Source organism: Salmo salar, chromosome ssa26 (genome assembly GCF_905237065.1).
Source record: "Salmo salar chromosome ssa26, Ssal_v3.1, whole genome shotgun sequence".
NCBI lineage: Eukaryota > Metazoa > Chordata > Actinopteri > Salmoniformes > Salmonidae > Salmo > Salmo salar.
The window spans coordinates 34,704,336-34,724,363 of record NC_059467.1 but is presented as its reverse complement, the minus strand read 5'-3'; the positions used below and the strand labels follow the sequence as shown (position 1 = coordinate 34,724,363).

Below are 20,028 nucleotides of genomic sequence, written 5' to 3'. Positions count from 1 at the left end.
AATGACTGGAGCGGAATCAGTGGAATGGTAATAAAATACATCCAACACATGGTTTCCGGGTGTTTGGTGACATTCCATTTGCGACCATTACTATGAGCCGTTCTCCCCTCAGCAGCCTCCTGTGTCCAACATCAATTCCGGTTGTCTTTTCTAAAAAGCTAGACTCACTGGGGTTAAATAAATAAAGTATATATAGTACTGTGTACTGTAGTACGGTAACAACGCGCTGATTTAAGTTATACAAGGTGAACTCCTAGAATGTGTGTTGTGATCTCAGTCCTGGGAAAGAGGGGGGGAAGGCGGGAAAGAGCGGAAGAAAGCTAAGTGACCACAGTCCCAGTGAGAATAAAGAGAGGACCATTGTTTTTCCCTCGCCACAAAGATCCCACTGAGAACAGAACCTCTTTCTTTTTCCTCACTCTCACTCTCTTACTCTCTCTCTCTTCCGCTCTCCTCACACACTGCAGGCTGGCTGCCAGGCGTCCGATCCTCCCCTCTTTCTGTTTACTTCTCTTTTTTTCATAGTTCACTCTGCCTCTCCCTCTTCTAACCCTTCTGCCATATTCTCTCTCAAAGCCTCTAATAACTGTCTCTTTCCCTCTGCCTTCTTGTTCTCTTTACTTTCCTGCATTCTCTCTTCCTCTTTTCCAACCATCGTCCTCCCCCATTCTTTCCCTCTTCTTCTGTCCTTTTGTCTCCCTCTTCCCCTTTCTCAAGAACCTGGACCACGTTCAGTAGACAAACGTTGTGGACCGTTTCAGATAGAAATGTCATGAATAGAGCAGTTAACGTGATTCCTTGTTCACATCAGAGAGGCATGTTTGTTCTACATGGCATATTTCTATTTGAACGGTCCACGACTTTATGCCCAGCTCTCCACTCAGCCAACCGGCAGGGAGAGAAGGCAATGGGCGGGAGTCCAGCGTCCCTTAATTTCCTCTCAAATGTGACCAGTCACAGAGACCTCTTGGAGAGATGCCACGGAGTGAAACGAGACCACTGGGACAAAAAATGTCTGTCTGCCGTCCCCACTCTTACTGTGGGACAAAATCACTGTAGTAAGGATTTGAGCTCAAGGCTTGTACTGATAGCACAACATAATTAAATATACCAGAAGAAGACAATAAGATGTTGGTTTGGGATCAGTTCTAAGGTGCACAACTCCTGTCCTTTAAGCCCATAGTCCAAGTTTTTCCCCTTCTGATTGGATGGCTAGTGCACAAATACGTGTTCCCAGGTCTAAACCAATCAATCAGTGACTTAAAGCAGCATACCCTCTGCATCCACTGCAGACTGGAGTTGTGCCCTTGTCGTGGGTCGTGTTCATTAGGGCATAGCGTAGCAAAATGTTTTGCAACAAGAAAATATTGAGTGTTACAAAGTCCAGGTAGTCTTTTCCTGTTTCAGTCCATGTTTGGTGCCTAATGAACGCAACTACTGAACGTTCCCATGCATAGCCCTGACTCACGTATGTCTGCCTGCCGGGATGGATGTTGGGATTGGTAATCAGACTGGCCAGTTTAATCAGACACTGGCTTAGCACCTCTCAGAGTCTCACTGTAACCCTCCTGACAGGTGACAAGCCCTCTGGGCCTGATAGGACACTGTACGCTGCAGCGTACCACCCTTCACTCACCTGCAGGGGCAGCAGTGAGCCACTACGGTTCGCACCAGTACATTTTACATTTTAGTCATTTAGCAGACACTCTTATCCAGAGCGACTTACAGTAGTGAATGCATACATTTCATCATTTTTTTCTCCGTACTGGTCCCCCGTGGGAATCGAACCCACAACCCTGGCGTTGCAAACACCATGCTCTACCAACTGAGCCACACGGGACCGACCGAACCAGTAGTTCCCAAGTATTTGCATTTTACCATTTACCACACAATTTTTTTGTCAGGCGCTGTTATCCAGAGCGACTTACAGTCAGTGCATTTAGTGCAGTGACCCTCTCTCTTATTCTTAAGCCTCAACCCCATGGGAATAGTGGGAATACTGGTGACATATGGCTGACTGCCTGCAACCCAAAAGTGTATCTCAACCAACTCCGGTATTAGACAAACACTGCTCTAGTACTACAGAAAGGCCTGTCTCTACTTGCTCTGTAGTCAGTTACACTCCATCTGTCCTACACTCTCTGCTGCGTCTTCACATGGCATGGACACACAAACGTAGGCCTATGCATCTTCTCACACACACACGTCATGATATTCCTTCACAACAAATGGTGTCCCATACACTCCTCCTTATTTATTTGGGCAACAAAGCTAAAACTTTTAATTTGTCTCCATACTCCAGTATTTTGGATTTGAGATCAAATGTTTTATGAGACGACAGTACAGAATGTCACCTTTTATTTGAGGGTATTTTCATACATATCCGTTCTATTGCTTGGAAATAAAAGCACTTTATATGCATCTAGTCCCCTCATTTCAAGGTGTCATGCATATTTGGACTAGGGTTGGGTGGTATCCAGATTTTCATGGAGTCCTACCGGCCTTCTCTAATCCCTGGAGTTACGATATTATCGGTTTAGAACACAAGGCGGCTTAAAAAAAATGCCTATTGGGCATCTATCACCAGAATGCTAACATAATTAGCACACGTAATAGCGAATTTCCACAGAAGCTGCTAGCTAAATATGCTAATGAGCGCAAACAAAAATAAACAAATTGCAAAGACAGGCAATCCAGCTCATAAAGCTATACATAAATAGGTAGGAGCTACCGAATGTCATGTCATTTTTGGTGAGTTTGGACATTTACAAGTAAAGGTGAACGAGACACATTGTGCAAATGAGCAAAGTTTTGACGCATGCTTGTCTGAAGGAAGAACAGTACTGGCTCTGGAGCAGCATGTGTACACGCTGTGTCTGTGTGGAGTTTGAAGTCGCTAGGGCAATGGGCCTACCTGCTCTGCTCTGAGAAAAGGGGTGAGGAGCATACAGGCCAAGAACGGAGAGGACAAAAAAATGCAAGGAAATCAAGCACTGGCAGCAGTACAGATAACTCATCCAAAGGGCTTTGACTTCTCAAACACAGCAGAAAGCAAACACTATATGATGTCCAGTGACTTTATTAATTAAGCCATTTGCTTAGATAGGGGATCGCGCTAAGTTTAACTTACAAGTTAACGCAGAATGCAGCGTTTTTCACGAAGGAAAAAAATGATAATGTGCATAAGAAATCTTGCTGCCAGATGTAAAATATTTCTTGTAATTTCTGCTCGGCATCAGACAAATTTTATGCTTCAGTTGCTCTTCTCCACTCGGATGAGAATTCACGAACGGGCATTCTATCAGCAGACAGCGCTCTGACTGATGTGTAGCTACTTTTCTCCCTTACTTCTCTTGGTGTGCCAGCCTACTTTTCTTCTGGAAAATTAAAGGTTAACTTTAAGCAAAACATTAAGAAATGCAGCTGGCTACATTCTTTCTATGATAAACATTAATAACATGATGGCCATGCATAGTTGAAAAATAACGTTTTTGTTTTATTTTTTATTGTAAGCTCATTTACTCGTGTCGCTGCCAAACAAAAAGCGTTGCACTCTGTTGTCATCTGATGAAAATGAAGCAATTTTCTGTTGAATGTGTTGCACTAATGTATTTTCCGTGAAGGAAAACTATAGTTGCACATCCCTGATCACTCTATTGAAGTAAAAAAAACACTTGCCTTTCAATATAAAACACAGCTGGACTCACCTGCCAATATCCTGTTTAAACTTGTTGGCTAAACAAATAGAGTGGTAATCCATTCTCTCTATCTCTCTCTATCTCCAACATTAAGACATCACTCGCTGATAATGCATTAACACAACACATTCCACTGTCTGAGTGTCTGTCACTCTTAACAGAGAGGGGTAAGGGGAGGAATGGATGGAAGGGAAAACATTTTAAACACACACACAGACGAGAGAGGAATGGAGGGAGGGAGGAATGGAGAGAGCGATGGAGGGATAGAAAGAGGGGAGAGATGATAGAAAGACAAGAGAAGGAGAGAGAATGGAAAGAAAAGACTCAGACAGAGGAAAGTGAGGGAGGGTAAAGAGAAAGAAGAGAGGATGAGATAGAATAAGTAGCGATGTGAAGGTAAAGGGGAACAACTAAAGATACAGACACAGAGGAGAGAGGAATGGAGGAAAGGAAGACAGGAGTGAAAGAGAGGAGTCTCTACAGGCCCAGGACTGTCCCAACCAACCATACATAAACTCTTCTTAGATATTTTAATAAGGCACACTGACAGTGTAGACAGGAAATCATTTCATATCTTTCTACAATGTCTCAGTAAGGTTTCAAATGTTTTATGTTTATAGATGTTGTAGAAAGATTTTAAATGATTTCCTACCTACACCATCTGTTTACATTGATTACAATTAATGTTATTGCACAACCTCTCCTCAAGAACCTCCAACCAGTTCCACATATTTGATACATTCCAGAACTTGCACAATGCCCATAGAAAGTGGATATGCATAGATGCGCGTCACAATGGTAAAATGTAAACAACATCCTTTTGGGAGACATGATATCGACACGGCAGCACTACTGTAAGTAGTAGAATAGTGTAGAAGCCATTGGTAACTGTAAACCATTTTACCAGTCTAGCTAATCATCGTGGCTAACTGTGGGGTGAAAACAATTCCCTTATTTACTGTTAAATAGCCAACCTCTTAGGGCTCTGTTCAGAAGAAGTGCACTGTGTAGGGAATAGGGTGCCGTTTGATACGTGCTATATTTGTATCCATTCAGGAAATGATTGTCGATGTAGAGGTGTGTGCACACGTGCACAGTAAGAAAGAGGTGTGTGTAGGTGAGGTGTGTGTGTGAGTTAATGTATGCAGGTGTGTGTAAATGGTATGTGTGGGTGTGTGTTTGCGCACGTGCAGATGCAAAGTGTGTGTGTAGATGAGATGTGTATGCATGTGTGTGTGTGCAGATAGTTGTATGTGTGCAGATGCTCTGTGTGTGTGTGTGTGTGTGTGTGTGTGTGTGTGTGTGTGTGTGTGTGTGTGTGTGTGTTCTCACCGTTGCGCTGGGGGGGCCCTCTGCCCATCTGCTGGTTCATGCCAAAGGGGTCCTGGGGGTTCATGGCACTCGTATGAAGAGCCGAGTCCGAGTTGGTTCTGTGGAGGAGGAGAGAGGGAAGAGGAGAGAGGGAGGAGGGGATGGAGGAGAGTGTTAATTTTCTCCCCAATGTCGTGGTATCCAATTGGTAGTTACAGTTTTGTCTCATCGCTGCAACTCCCGTATGGACTCGGGAGAGGTGAAGGTCGAGAGCCGTGCGTCCTCCGAAACGCAAACCAACCAAGCTGCACTGCTTCTTGACACAATGCCCACTTAACTCAGAAGCCAGCCGCACCAATGTGTCGGAAAAAACACCGTACACCTGGCGACCGTGTCAGCGTGCACTGCGCCTGGCCCGCCACAGGAGTCGCTAGTGCGCGATGGGACAAGGACATCCCTGCCGGCCAAACCCTCCCCTAACCTGGACGACGCTGGGCCAATTGTGCGCCGCCCCATGGGTCTCCCGGTCGCGACAGAGCCTGGATTTTAACCCAGAATCTCTAGTGGCACAGCTAGCACTGTGATGCAGTACCTTAGACCACTGAGCCACTCAGGAGGCAGGGTGTTCATATTCTGAGCCAGTGGTGGACAGAGGATGAGGATGCCTCGCGGCTAGGTCAGAGAGTCATTCAGTGGTGGACAGAGGATGAGGATGCCTCGCGGCTAGGTCAGAGAGTCATTCAGTGGTGGACAGAGGTTAAGGACGGCTCGCGGCTAGGTCAGAGAGTCATTCAGTGGACAGAGGTTAAGGACGGCTCGCGGCGATGTCAGAGAGTCATTCAGTGTTGGACAGAGGATGAGGACGCCTCGCGGCAAGGTCAGAGAGTCATTCAGTGGACAGAGGTTAAGGACAGCTCGCGGCGATGTCAGAGAGTCATTCAGTGGTGGACAGAGGATGAGGACGCCTCGCGGCAAGGTCAGAGAGTCATTCAGTGGACAGAGGTTAAGGACGGCTCGCGGCTAGGTCAGAGATTCATTCAGTGGTGGGTCCGCACTCTGCTCTGCCTACACACTTATACTTCGACACACACATTCTCAAACGTACACACACTCACCCCCCCTCTCTCTCAGATGCACGCACACACACACACCTCTTTCACTGGCTACAGTTGAAGGCTTTCTCAAGTGCTCTTTATTAAGCTCCAATAGCTGTGTTTATGCTTCACTCTCCCTCTAAGGACAAATCTCTCCCTCCCTCTTTCTCTTCCCATCCTCCACTTTCTCTTCCCCTTGAGGATGCATCTCTCACACTCTCCTTCTCAAGATGGACACCCTCTTTCACAGGGTGGTTATAACATCTGTCTGTGCAGTCCCTCAACTATCTGAGACCGCACCATGTTCATTAGGGCACACCGTAGCAAAGCGCTTTGCAATGGAAAACAAGAACAAGTGTTTCTTATTGGACAAGTACAGGTAGATTGTAGCTCCCCGTTTCTGAACTTTTCCCTCCCACTGAACACGCCTAGAGCTCAGTATGGTTCATAACAGAGAGCCAATTCATTCATTAACAGCATATCATCAATAACAATTGACATAACATTGGTGATTTACAACATGTCATTTATATGCAAATAAACATTGTAACATTTGCAATAAACATCGTAACACCAGCATCACATCAGGAAACAGACAGATGGTCCAAAGAAAGACCAAACGATGAATGTGAATAAACTAAATAGTAGTGAATAAATCCACTGTGAGTCAGGAGGCACAGTGTTAGGTAGCAATGGGTGGCAGCAGCGACAGGGTAGGTGGCGACAGCCTTACCCACCCAGTCACACGGTCCTACAGCTGGGTTAGTGGCAATGACAGAATAAAAAGACTGATTAGTGTTACTAGTATAGCGAGGTAGAGGGAGAGAGAGGTAGAGGGAGGGAGTGAAAGCTAACAGACACAGTAGTCTGTCTTGTGCTCCAACTCTGCGTCTCAAAGCCTTGCTAGAGAGAGACAGATGAACAGATAACAACAAAAAAAGAGTTAAACAAGAGGGTGATTGAGGAGAGGAAGAGGGCATACAAAAGATAGAGCAAGAGAGGATACGAGAGAGCATGAAAGACTGAAATAGAGAGGAGAGAGAGCAGGGGGGTGAGAGAGCAAGAGAGAGGGGGGGTGGTGAGAGAGTAAGTGAGAATGAGAGGAAGGATTAGGCAGTCTACAACAGAGAGAGGAGAGACAGAGCAGTCCGGCAGAGTGGTTGGTCCATGTGAGAGAGAAAGCAAGACAGGAGGCTGAAGAGTTCAAAGGTCACCTGTTGAGCTGTGATATTAATCTAAATCCTGGTCGTTTCTCTTCGGCCCACGGCTGCTGCTCCCTTGGGAGAGGGAAAGAGAGAGAAACATCACGCTCGTTTCGTAGTTTACTTGAGCTCAGAAAAGGCCTGGATGCTGAGAGAGTGGGGGGAGAGAGAGAGAGAGAGAGAGAGAGAGAGAAAATCGGTTGGAAATTCTAAGGTGAGGAGGGAAATCTGGATGAGGGGGCTGGATACAGATCTACTAAAGTGGACTGACTGCAGGTCTGGAAACAGGCAAACTAAAGTGGACTGACTACAGGTCTGGAAACCGGTCTACAATACTGTCCAACCGTATGGAGTAAGTAAAGGAACCCCCTAAAAAACAAATAATGTCCATCAGACATTCAACTTTGCTTTGTGGAAAGTAAATATTTTTCAGGCGGAACTGACTACACCTATTTGAATACAGATCCCCCCCCCAATTTTTTTTTTTTTTTTACAGATCTCAGGAAGTGACTACTTTTGTAAATTATTGGAATTCACATCTGAGAAAGCAACTAAATGTAAAACAAATTTAAATACAGATCTCAGGAAGTGAGTACTTTTGTAAATTATTGGAATTCACATCTGAGAAAGCAACTAAATGTAAAACAAATTTAAATACAGATCTCAGGAAGTGACTACTTTTGTAAATTATTGGAATTCACATCTGAGAAAGCAACTAAATGTAAAACAAATTTAAATACAGATCTCAGGAAGTGACTACTTTTCTGAAATGATTGGATTGGCTGCCTTCAACTAATGACAGGGCTGTATCTGGAACTGCATGTTGAAGATAGAATGAAGAGAGTACACCATTTCCTATACTATTCCCTTTTGACAGTCATATTTGATCTAGACAATACATTTCTATCTGAACATTCTGTAAATGTCCATTGTCCCAGGTGTACATAATCAAGTCAAACCAATTAACCAATTACATTTTGTACAGATAAGTCTTTAAACATGCCACTGAAAACATCGAAAGATGCAAAACATTTTATGATACCTGAAAACACTGCAGAGTAATTCAAAATCCATTTGCAAACAGCAAGTTGAATGCTTAGCAGAAACAACTTTGAACCTTTTTGTCCATCAGAGGGTAAATCTTCTCGTTTCAAACACACATTATACTATCTTTAAAGGGATAGTTTAAGCAGAATACAAACTAACATGATTTTCAACCTACCTTGGCTGTAGTTGATTCAAGAAGGCTGTTTTGGGATGTTTAGTATCCTTTTGAAACTTAATAGCCATATTTTGTTACTGTTAGCATTCTCAGTAACACTTAACATGACATTGTTCTTGTGCCTGTGTAATCAAGCTATAATTACTTTGAGCAACATTTTATTAGCATGTTGTTACATAATACTTTGGTAATTGCATTTTAATTGCATAGCAATGAGCTGAGAGTTTAACTACTGTACACAAGAGGAATAGTGACTGTTCCTTATTCCACTTATAACGCCATTATTATGCAATTATAAAGCAGGATAACTGAAACAAAAGGTGATTTCTTGTTTAGAGCCCATTTGGTTGTGCTGTCCAGTAAAACATGTTCACAACTCAAATCTGTTCAGTGTGCTGTTTTTACACTTGCTTTTGGATACTAGTTGTGTCTGCCAAAACAAGTGCATTGATCTAGACGCTCACTGTGTGCACAGTGTTCTGGTTTAATTTGCAGTAGTTTACCAGACCGTGCCAAGTGTGTGGGTGTAAACAGACCCCTATGAGATTGTGGAGAGCCGGTGTTAACCGTTTTCAACTGAATCCCCATGTTGGACGACTGGGATTGAACTGGGAGTTGATGCGAAGCAACAAGCCGAGTTAAACTACGGGGGACCAGCCCTACTCACAGGGATGAAACAGGAGCACTAAACACAAGTATGCCTAACCAGGTGGACTAGCTGTGTCACAGTTCTGTAGATTATACAATCCAGACAACAGGGGATTGTGGTTATTCTTGCCGTCCTACACTACTGGCTGGGAGGGAGCAGCACAGGGTGAGGCACAGAGCAGTGCCCCTAGAGCAGGTTAGGGGTTACGTGTCTTTCTCAAGGACACATGTGTAGGTGGTGCCTGAGATATTGATGCCAGCCACCCTGCGGTTGCCTCCTCCCTCTCGCCATATCCCTAGAGCACCAGGTACTGTAAGACAACTGTAGATCAAATCAGAACATAAACTAAGTTAAACCAGGAAAAAAACACTTCAACTTTTCATTTGACAAATTAATTGTATCACTATTCCTTACAACCCTTGGGCTACATCCACACTTTTCCACATGGCAGAGACGAACACAAGTATCTGTGAAAATTAGCAAAGAATCAAGTTGAAAACCAACGACCCCCATCTGAGGAAACAGACATCTGAAGGCCTCACTGTAGATGACTAGCGAACAGCTGCTGTGACAGTGGAAGACACCAGCTGAAGGAGAATAGAGACTCTCTGCAGGAGAAACCCAGTGATTTTCAACCATGACTACATTTAGATTACTGAATTTAGCGATTACATGCTCATCCTGTGACACTCATGGCTGCTACTCTCACACATTGTGGTCTGATAAAGTGTGTAATACAATGATAAGATCACTGGAAGTGGCCTCTGTGAATCCCAAATCAACCCCTAGCCATAGCCCCTACCCCCCAGTCACTTGTGTAGATCTGAGAGGATCGTAAATGTAAGAAAAATGGTGGTTGTGGGCAATTCCACAGTGACAATGATTTTTTAAATGTATCATCTTTGAAATGTATTTCAAACAAAAAGCAATGATTGAAAAGTTAAACAAACCATACATCTCGATGCAAAAGGACAATTTTAACAATTTCCACTGAAGATTGTACAAAAACATTTACTTGAAGAACAGTGCAGATGCAAAGTTCGGTAACAGAATGACTGCACAAAACTTAATTCTGTTACCAAACATTGCATCTGCACTGTTCAAGTAAATGTGTTTTTGTAAAATGTTCTGTAGAAAATGTGAATAGTCCTTGTGCATAGAGTTGTATGGTTTTAACTTTGCAATCATTTATTTTTGTTTGACATACATTGTAATGTGAAAAATCTGAATCTGTGTCACTCTGTTGCAGTGTAATTACCCTTGTGTCAGAGATCCATTTCGCCCTCTGATAGACCAGGGGAATGGTCGGCATATTGTTTACACCTATGCAATCCTCTCAAATCTACGTAAGTACACTGCCTAGGGGCCGTGGGTAGGGTTTGATTTGGGATTCAGGGCCAGAGTAAGGGGGACAGCCAACTTCCCAGTCCAAACATGTTCTTCTTAGATGGGATCCATCCTTGCCAAGGCCAGCAGCTCTCCCATCTGCCTACAGGGGGCGATCTCTGCTTCTCTCCTGAGGGGCGCTTTGCACTGCATCGTCACCTCCCTTCTATTAAAAAGTGTGGGGGGAGGCTAATAAAAATGGTCCACACCAACCTGTCACATCACTAAGCTCCTAGACACACTGGGGGTGCTGTATTTAGACTCACCCAGCAAAGTACACACTCCAGGAAGACGGACTTTGGAGCCAGTGGGATATATACCAAATACTCCACCCACCCTGCACTTTCAGCAGGTACACTGCAGCTGGGTGTTCTGCAATGCTATGACAGTACACACGTCTCATGAGCTGCTTTCCCCAGATGACAGCGGCTTTATTACACATTTCCATGTAACGCTGTGTGTCCCTCCTCCCCCTGTACTGTATTGGGGCTTAGCAGCATGGGCCATATGGAGTTGGAACAGCCACACATGCCTTCCCCTGCCCTTCTCTCATTCCCTTTCTCTCTGTCTCTATCCATCTCTCCCTTTCGCTCTGTCTCTATCCATCTCTCCCTTTCTCTCTGTCTCTATCCATCGCTCCCTTTCTCTATCCATCGCTCCCTTTCTCTCGGTCTCTATCCATCGCTCCCTTTCTCTCGGTCTCTATCCATCGCTCCCTTTCTCTCGGTCTCTGTCCATTGCTCCCTTTCTCTCTGTCTCTATCCATCGCTCCCTTTGTCTCTATCCATCGCTCCCTTTCTCTATCCATCGCTCCCTTTCGCTCTGTCTCTATCCATCGCTCCCTTTCTCTCTGTCTCTATCCATCGCTCCCTTTCTCTATCCATCGCTCCCTTTCTCTCGGTCTCTATCCATCGCTCCCTTTGTCTCTATCCACCGCTCCCTTTCTCTCGGTCTCTATCCATCGCTCCCTTTCTCTCGGTCTCTGTCCATTGCTCCCTTTCTCTCTGTCTCTATCCATCGCTCCCTTTGTCGCTATCCATCTCTCCCTTTGTCTCTGTCTCTATTCATCTCTCCCTGTCTCTATTCATCTCTCCCTTTGTCTCTGTCTCTATTCATCTCCCCCTTTGTCTCTGTCTCTATCCATCTCCCCCTTTCTGTCTCTATTCATCTCCCCTTTGTCTCTGTCTCTATTCATCTCCCCTTTGTCTCTGTCTCTATTCATCTCTCCCTTTGTCTCTGTCTTTATTCATCTCCCCTTTGTCTCTGTCTCTATTCATCTCCCCCTTTGTCTCTGTCTCTATTCATCTCTCCCTTTCTGTCTCTATTCATCTCCCCCTTTCTGTCTCTATTCATCTCCCCCTTTGTCTCTGTTTCTATCCATCTCCCCCTTTCTGTCTCTATTCATCTCCCCCTTTGTCTCTGTCTCTATCCATCTCCCCCTTTCTGTCTCTATTCATCTCTCCCTTTGTCTCTGTCTCTATTCATCTCCCCCTTTGTCTCTGTCTCTATTCATCTCCCCCTTTGTCTCTGTCTCTATTCATCTCTCCCTTTGTCTCTGTCTCTATTCATCTCCCCCTTTGTCTCTGTCTCTATTCATCTCCCCCTTTGTCTCTGTCTCTATTCATCTCCCCCTTTGTCTCTGTCTCTATTCATCTCCCCCTTTGTCTCTGTCTCTATTCATCTCCCCCTTTGTCTCTGTCTCTATTCATCTCTCCCTTTCTGTCTCTATTCATCTCCCCCTTTGTCTCTGTTTCTATTCATCTCCCCCTTTGTCTCTGTCTCTATTCATCTCCCCCTTTCTGTCTCTATTCATCTCTCCCTTTCTGTCTCTATTCATCTCCCCCTTTGTCTCTGTTTCTATTCATCTCCCCCTTTGTCTCTGTCTCTATTCATCTCCCCCTTTCTGTCTCTATTCATCTCCCCCTTTCTGTCTCTATTCATCTCCCCCTTTGTCTCTGTTTCTATCCATCTCCCCCTTTCTGTCTCTATCCATCTCTCCCTTTCTGTCTCTATCCATCTCCCCCTTTCTGTCTCTATTCATCTCCCCCTTTCTGTCTCTGTCTCTATCCATCTCCCCCTTTCTGTCTCTATTCATCTCTCCCTTTGTCTCTGTCTCTATTCATCTCCCCCTTTGTCTCTGTCTCTATTCATCTCCCCCTTTCTGTCTCTATTCATCTCCCCCTTTCTGTCTCTATTCATCTCCCCCTTTCTGTCTCTATTCATCTCCCCCTTTCTGTCTCTATTCATCTCTCCCTTTCTCTCGGTCAATTCCTCACCATCCCTGTGCTTCTGTCTTTCTCTCTCCATCCATCCGTCCCAGTTAGCAGGATGGCCGACAGACTGACCGGTACTGGTTTGTCTCCAAGACCATCTTAGGGCAGCTGCCAGTATATTTAATATTCACCCTACAGAATCATGGAGATTACCATCTGAGATCGCAGAAATGCATTTGATATAATATTCCCAACACAAGAACAGAGTTTGGTAGGAGGGGCTTTAGCTTTGCTGGCCCGTCATTGTGGAACATTTTACAAAAGGATTTAAAACTGGATATTTTTATTCTGATTGATGATTTTAAATCCCAGATTGGAGGGCTGCTGTCAACATATTGCATATGTTTTGAAACCTGTTATTTTAAGCTCTCTTATGCACTTTGCACTGTTTTAACTTCCATTTATTGTGTTGTCTCATATGGAACTATATGTATGCTGCTTCTCCAGGGCTCACTTGGAAAAGAGATGTCTCAATGTGTCATCTCTCATTAAATAAAGGATGAATGAATAAAAACAAACACAATATCCTTCTTTCCCCATCCCTCCAGAGGATAGAAAAAAATCTGGAAATGAAAAGACTTGTGATAACAATGCAGCCTGCCAGACAATTAGAGGTTGTACAGAGGCCAGAGGAGAATCACAGAATCACACAGATGAGGATTAGCTGCCACGAATCACACAACCAAAGCGGTCAAATATTGCTCAGAGGATCGCGTGCATGGAGCATGCTGCTTTGGCCGTCAGATGCCATTCGTTGTCAACGGTCTTTCGTTAACTACACAACTGTACAGTTACAGCACGGCTGGGCTCATTGATTTATCATGTGCCCCAAATGACAGCCTATTCCCTACATTGGGCACTACTTTTGACCAGAGCCCTATGGACCCTTGTCAAAAGCAGTGCACCTAGGGAATAGGGTGCCATTGAGGGCACACAGAGCTGGTGTGAGAGAGAGGAAGTGATCTTAACATACGTTAACCAAAATAGAGGCTTGTTGTTAATGGGTGGGTGGTGGCAAATAATTAAACAGACCACCTAAGCAGAGGATAAAGGGTCTCTAGAATCAGAAATACATCACACGCTCACACAGAGAGAGCACAGGAATGTCTAAATCCCATCCCCAGGAAGGCCTTTTTGTTAGTCTATCCCCAGGGGAGATCAGTCTATCCCCGGGGGAGGTCAGTGTAAGATCCCATTCCCAGGAAGGCCTTTTTGTTAGTCTATCCCCAGGGGAGATCAGTATAAGATCCCATTCCCAGGAAGGCCTTTAAGTTGGTCTATCCCCGGGGGAGGTCAGTGTAAGATCCCATTCCCAGGAAGGCCTTTTTGTTAGTCTATCCCCAGGGGAGATCAGTATAAGATCCCATTCCCAGGAAGGCCTTTAAGTTGGTCTATCCCTGGGGGAGGTCAGTGTAAGATCCCATTCCCAGGAAGGCCTTTTTGTTAGTCTATCCCCAGGGGAGATCAGTATAAGATCCCATTCCCAGGAAGGCCTTTAAGTTGGTCTATCCCTGGGGGAGGTCAGTGTAAGATCCCATTCCCAGGAAGGCCTTTTTGTTAGTCTATCCCCAGGGGAGATCAGTATAAGATCCCATTCCCAGGAAGGCCTTTAAGTTGGTCTATCCCTGGGGGAGGTCAGTGTAAGATCCTATCCCTGTGGAGAACAGGCCAGGCTGGGAAGAGAGCAGGGCCATGGAAAGACCGGTGGTGTGTACAGTGCTTTAAGAAAGTATTCACACCACTTGACTTTTTCCACATTTTGTTGTGTTAGAAAGAGGGATTAAAATGGATTTAATTGTTATTTTTTGTCAATTATCTACACAGCATACTCTTTGTCAAAGTGGAAGAAAAAATTTGAATTTTTGTAAAACATTTATGGAAAATAAAACACTAATATATCTTGATTAGATAAGTCGTCAACCCCCTGAGTAAATGCATGTTAGAATCGCCTCTGGCAGCAATTACAGCTGTGAGACTTTCTGGGTAAGTCTGTAAGAGCTTTGCACATCTGGATTGTACAATATTTGCACATTATTCTTTTTAAAATGATTCAAGCTCTGTCAAGTTGATCATTGACAGACATTTTCAAGTCTTGCCATAGATTTTCAAGCCAATTTAAGTTAAAACTGTAATCAGGCCACTCAAGATTTGTGTAAACTCCAGTGTAGATTTGACCTTATGTTTTAGGTTATTGTCCTGCTGAAAGGGGAATTTATCTCCCAGTGTCTGTTGGAAAGCAGACTGAACCAGGTTTTCGCCTATGCTTAGCTCTATTTAGTTTATTTTTATCATTAAAAAAAAACTCCCTAATCTTTGCCGATGACAAGCATACCCATAACATGATGCAGCCACCACAATGCTTGAAAATATGAAGAGCAGGACTCCGTGTTGGATTTGCCCCAAACATAACACTTTTTTACTTTAGTGCCTTATTGCAAACAGGATGCATGTATTGGAATATTTTTATTCTGTACAGGCTTCCTTTCTTTCATTCTGTCAAATTAGGTTAGTATTGTGAAGTAACTACAATGTTGTTGATCCATCCTCAGTTTTCTCCTATCACAACCATTAAACTCTGTAACTGTTAAAAAGGGTGAAATCCCTGAGTGGTTTCCTTCCTCTCCGGCAACTTGAGTTCAGAAATACACCTGTATATTTGTAGTGACTGGGTGTATTGATACACCATCCAAAGCGTAATTAATAACTTCACCATGTTCAAATTGGATATTCAATGTCTGCTTTTTTTTTTTTTTACCCATCTACCAATAGGTGCCCTTTGTGAGGCATTGAAAAACCTCCCTGGTCTTTATGGTTGAGTCTGTGTTTGAAATTCAATTCCCGACTGAGGGACCTTACAGATAATTGTATGTGTGCGATACTGAGATGAGGTAGTCATTAAAAAGTATTATTGCACACAGAGTGAGTCCATGCAACTTGTGTCTTGTTAAGCACATTTTTACCCATGAAAGTATTTAGGCTTGCCATAACAAAGTGGGTTGAATACTTATCAATTAAAGACATTTCAGCTTTTAATTAATTTGTAAAAATTTTAAACATTGTTCAACCTTCACATTATGCGGTATTGTGTGTAGGCCAGTGACACAAAATATAATTCTAATCCAATTTAAATTCAGCTGTACAAAGGGTGTGAATACTTTCTGAAGGCATTGTAGGTGGGGGTGGAGGAGGGCGTGGGACAGGGAGAGAGCCAGAGAGCCTGTGACCCCAGTGACTGACCCTGGTCCAGCTGGGCTCCATAGGGACACATCAGTGCCTCTTGCCCAGGGCCCAAGTCTCCAGACCCAGGGTGCAGGGCCCTAGCCAAGGAACCCCTCTACCCAGACACCAGTGGGACCATGGCTCCCTCTTGGGGAGTAGTGTACTGAGAAACCAGCTCCAAATACACAACCTGACCCCTTCTTCACTGGGGTCACACTGAACACCCACTATAACAGGCCATGAGAAGACGGGGAAGGGAGCAAGCGAAAGAGAGGGGGAGGGAGAAAGGGAGAGCGAGAGATGGAGAGACCAAAAGAAAGGAAAAGAGGGTATTTTGCACCAAATTGATAAACTCCTCCGGAGAGATCTAACAGGTCAGGCAGCCATATTTAGATGTGAGAGAACCACAACCCTAAAATAACAATCTGAAGGGGGAGATAATGATAAAACCTGTTGTCCCGACAGCTAGTGAGAAAGAGGACAGTGCACTACATAGGGAATAGGGTGCCATTTGGGACATAACCAGGGACTGTGTGAACGGTGCAGTTCCCTTGCTGCATATCTGTCGTGCTTGCCTGGCCGCGCTGCCAATCCCAAAGCATTGACCTGACCCCATTGGTCTCTAAGCCCACTGATCTGAAAGCAGGCTTTAGACAAGCCAGCAGCCTGCAATGCATCTCCGATGCACTGGAGTGGTTTCACAACGTTAGACAGACAGAGCACACACACGTATATGTAGTATACATACAGACCGCCATACAATACTAATGGTTACAAAACCTCCAAAGAAAAACACAGATATGTACACACACACACACACACACACACACACACACACACACACTTGCTATGTACACTCTGGATCTGCACTTCATCCTCTCGTAATTGTCTGTTTGATGACAGCCGGAGACACTAAGCCTGTGTGTATACAACGGGCTCTGATCTGCTCTCTGGGGCGCGGACAGAGCTGAAAGGGTTAAGGGGATTTGTGGCCCGTCTCCAGGCAACCTGCCTAGGCGGTAATGCAGTGCAGATGTGGCCGGCGCTGTAAACACTTCCCACTCTGCTATCTCCCCCGATATGGACCTGCACTGGAGCATCTGTCTCCCAGACCGAATCTCAGCAACAAGACCACAGAATAAAAGCAGAGACACATTAACAAATCAATTCAACTACAAAAACACAGTGACAGATCCAAACTGACAGCCACAAAACAGACACCACCACCACACCACTAACACTACCAGACCCTTATTGACACAGACCTGAAATACTACCAGATCGATACACTCCCAAGAACTACACACTCATAGACCGAATGCTGCCTTCTCATCAGAGTTGATCTGTGTAATAGCATCTGCTTAATGACCAAAATGCCAAATGTATTTTCCATTATCTAGGAAGAACAGACCACCCCACAGCCCAGATCTGCTGCCGCCCACTGAAACACATTCTGACGCTAGTCGATTTCAATACAAAATGTCCCTGTTTATAGCCTGTAGATGAGAACTTCTTAGGTCAAGGACAACAGCTAAAGAGGAAACTACTTCCCATTGGCATTTGAAGAATGTAACATGGCATGGGCACTACTACCCCCACAACACATGTAAGTACACAACCTCAGGGTCAAAAATAGAACAAGGCCTATGTCAACAAACACCAAGGTTTGGTGGGCTTGAAACTCAGCCATTCAACAGTGGACTGACAGTCAGCAGATGCAAAGCTAACCGCTAAGTAGCTAGTTCTACTTTGTTGGGGTAAGGTGATGTTGCCTCTAGGTGCTGGTCTTGGGTCAGTTTTCTATTTTCCCCATTAATGGTTAAGGTTAGGATTCAGGAAGGTGATCCTAGATCTGTACTTACAGCACTAATGTGGAGGGCATAGGTCTGTGGATCAGAAGCCACTTGTGGCTGATTCCTTCTGGGTCACAGCAGGTTGTTGTGGTTATTCTGTCGGTCACAGAAACTTACACCCCCCGAGCGTCCTTTGTTTTACATGAGAGCCTGCAGCTGATGCAGAAACCCATACACCAAGCTCCGACGCAATACATTCTTGTCAGTGGGTGTCTATTTTCCATGCTAGACTGTGCAATCATGTGTTGCTGGTATTATGCCCACGTGAACTCCGTGTCAGTGTCGATGGCCCCATCTGCCTTGTGCATTCACAGGATGGGACTCACTGAGAATCTCAACTGCATACTCCTCGCATCCTCTCTCCTCACCTTCTCAAAACCCATTGGAAGAAAAGGTCAGAAGGGAGGGACCTCTGGCTTTCTCATCCAATGGGTTTTGAGGCGGCGAGTATAGGGGACGCGAGGAGTATGCAGTTGAGATTCTTCCTCAGTTTAGCACTCCACTTTGCGCTCCCCTAGTTTAAGTGTTTCCCCAATGTTTTTGTGCAGTGACCCAACAAGATTACATGCGACCGACAGAATAACGTCAACAACCTGCTGTGACCCAGAAGGAATCGGCCACAAGTGGCTTCTGATCCACCAGTTGAGAAGCAGGGTCCCAGCAGACCTATGCCCTCCACATTAGTGCTGTCGCTCACGATACCAGTATCTACCATACTGCATAACATGAAGCAGACTAAACTATACGGTCCTTTAAAACACCAGAGTGGCGCAGCGGTATAAGGCACTGCATCACAGTGCAAGAGGCGTCACTACAGTCCCTGGTTCGAATCCAGGCTGCATCACATCTGGCCGTGATTGGGAGTCCCATACTCAACAAACTGGATGCAGTCTATCACAGTGCCATCCGTTTTGTCACCAAAGCCCCATACACTACCCACCATTGCGACCTATACGCTCTCGTTGGCTGGCCCTCACTTCATACTCGTAGATAACCTGTAGCCAGTGGGTTTGGCGACAAGTCTTTCCTAGGTAAAGCCCCGCCTTATCTCAGCTCGCTGGTCACCATAGCAGCACCCACTCGTAGAGCGCGCTCCAGCAGGTATATCTCACTGGTCACCATAGCAGCACCCACTCGTAGCACGCGCTCCAGCAGGTATATCTCACTGGTCACCACAGCAGCACCCACTCGTAGCATGCGCTCCAGCAGGTATATCTCACTGGTCACCCCCAAAGCCAATTCCTCCTTTGGCCGCCTCTCCTTCCAGTTCTCTGCTGCCAATGACTGGAACGAACTGCAAAAATCTCTGAAGCTGGAGACTCTTACCTCCCTCACTAGCTTTAAGCACCAGCTGTCAGAGCAGCTTACAGATCACTGCACCTGTTCATAGCCCATCTATCTACCTCATCCCCATACTGTATTTATGTATTTATTCTGCTCCTTTTGCACCCCAGTATCTCTACTTGCACATCCATCTTTTGCACATCTACCATTCCAGTGTTTAATTGCTATATTGTAATTACTTTGCCACCATGGCCTATTTATTGCCTTAACTCCCTTAACTTACCTCATTTGCACTCACTGTATATAGACTTTTTGTTTTCTTTTGTTCTACTGTATTATTGACTATGTTTTTCATTCCATGTGTAACTCTGTGTTGTATGTGTCTAACTGCTATGCTTTATCTTGGCCAGGTCGCAGTTGCAAATGAGAACTTGTTCTCAACTAGCCTACCTGGTTAAATAAAAGGTCAAATTAAAAAAATTAAAATAAAAAATAAAAAAGGGCGGTGCACAATTGGCCCAGCATCGCCCGGGGTAGGCTGTCATTGTAAATAAGACTGTTCTTAAACGGACTTGCCTAGTTAAATAAAGGTTAAATAAAAAATATTAAAAGCCCAGTACAGTCAACATTCTGTATTTCCTGTGTTTTGTATCATCTTGTACAACAGCTGATGAAAGTAACACTGTTAAAGTGTGAAAAATTGCGATCAGTGTTATTTCCTGATACAGTGTAGTTGCACAATAGTTGCTCATTGAAAACACAATCTACACAGACCTTCACAGAGAGCGGATTCATAGCCAACCTTGGCCTTCTCCATTTCCTTACACCCACAATAAC

General features: G+C 44.7%; 1 protein-coding gene across 4 annotated transcripts in view; it reads right to left on the bottom strand.

Moving 5' to 3' along the window:
- The window catches only part of LOC106562620 (CREB-regulated transcription coactivator 3-like), a 95,153-nt gene that overhangs the window by 32,733 nt on the left and 42,392 nt on the right, over positions 1-20,028 (bottom strand). For 2 of the 4 annotated variants that reach the window (XM_045708667.1, XM_045708665.1), the window contains exons 5-6: positions 7,318-7,380; positions 5,031-5,128 (exon numbers count right to left, since the gene is read on the bottom strand). In XM_045708667.1, coding sequence (XP_045564623.1) covers positions 5,031-5,128; positions 7,318-7,380 — 161 coding nt within the window. The remainder of the gene's footprint in view (positions 1-5,030; positions 5,129-7,317; positions 7,381-20,028) is intronic. The other 2 variants (XM_045708668.1, XM_045708666.1) reach the window with 1 other exon arrangement.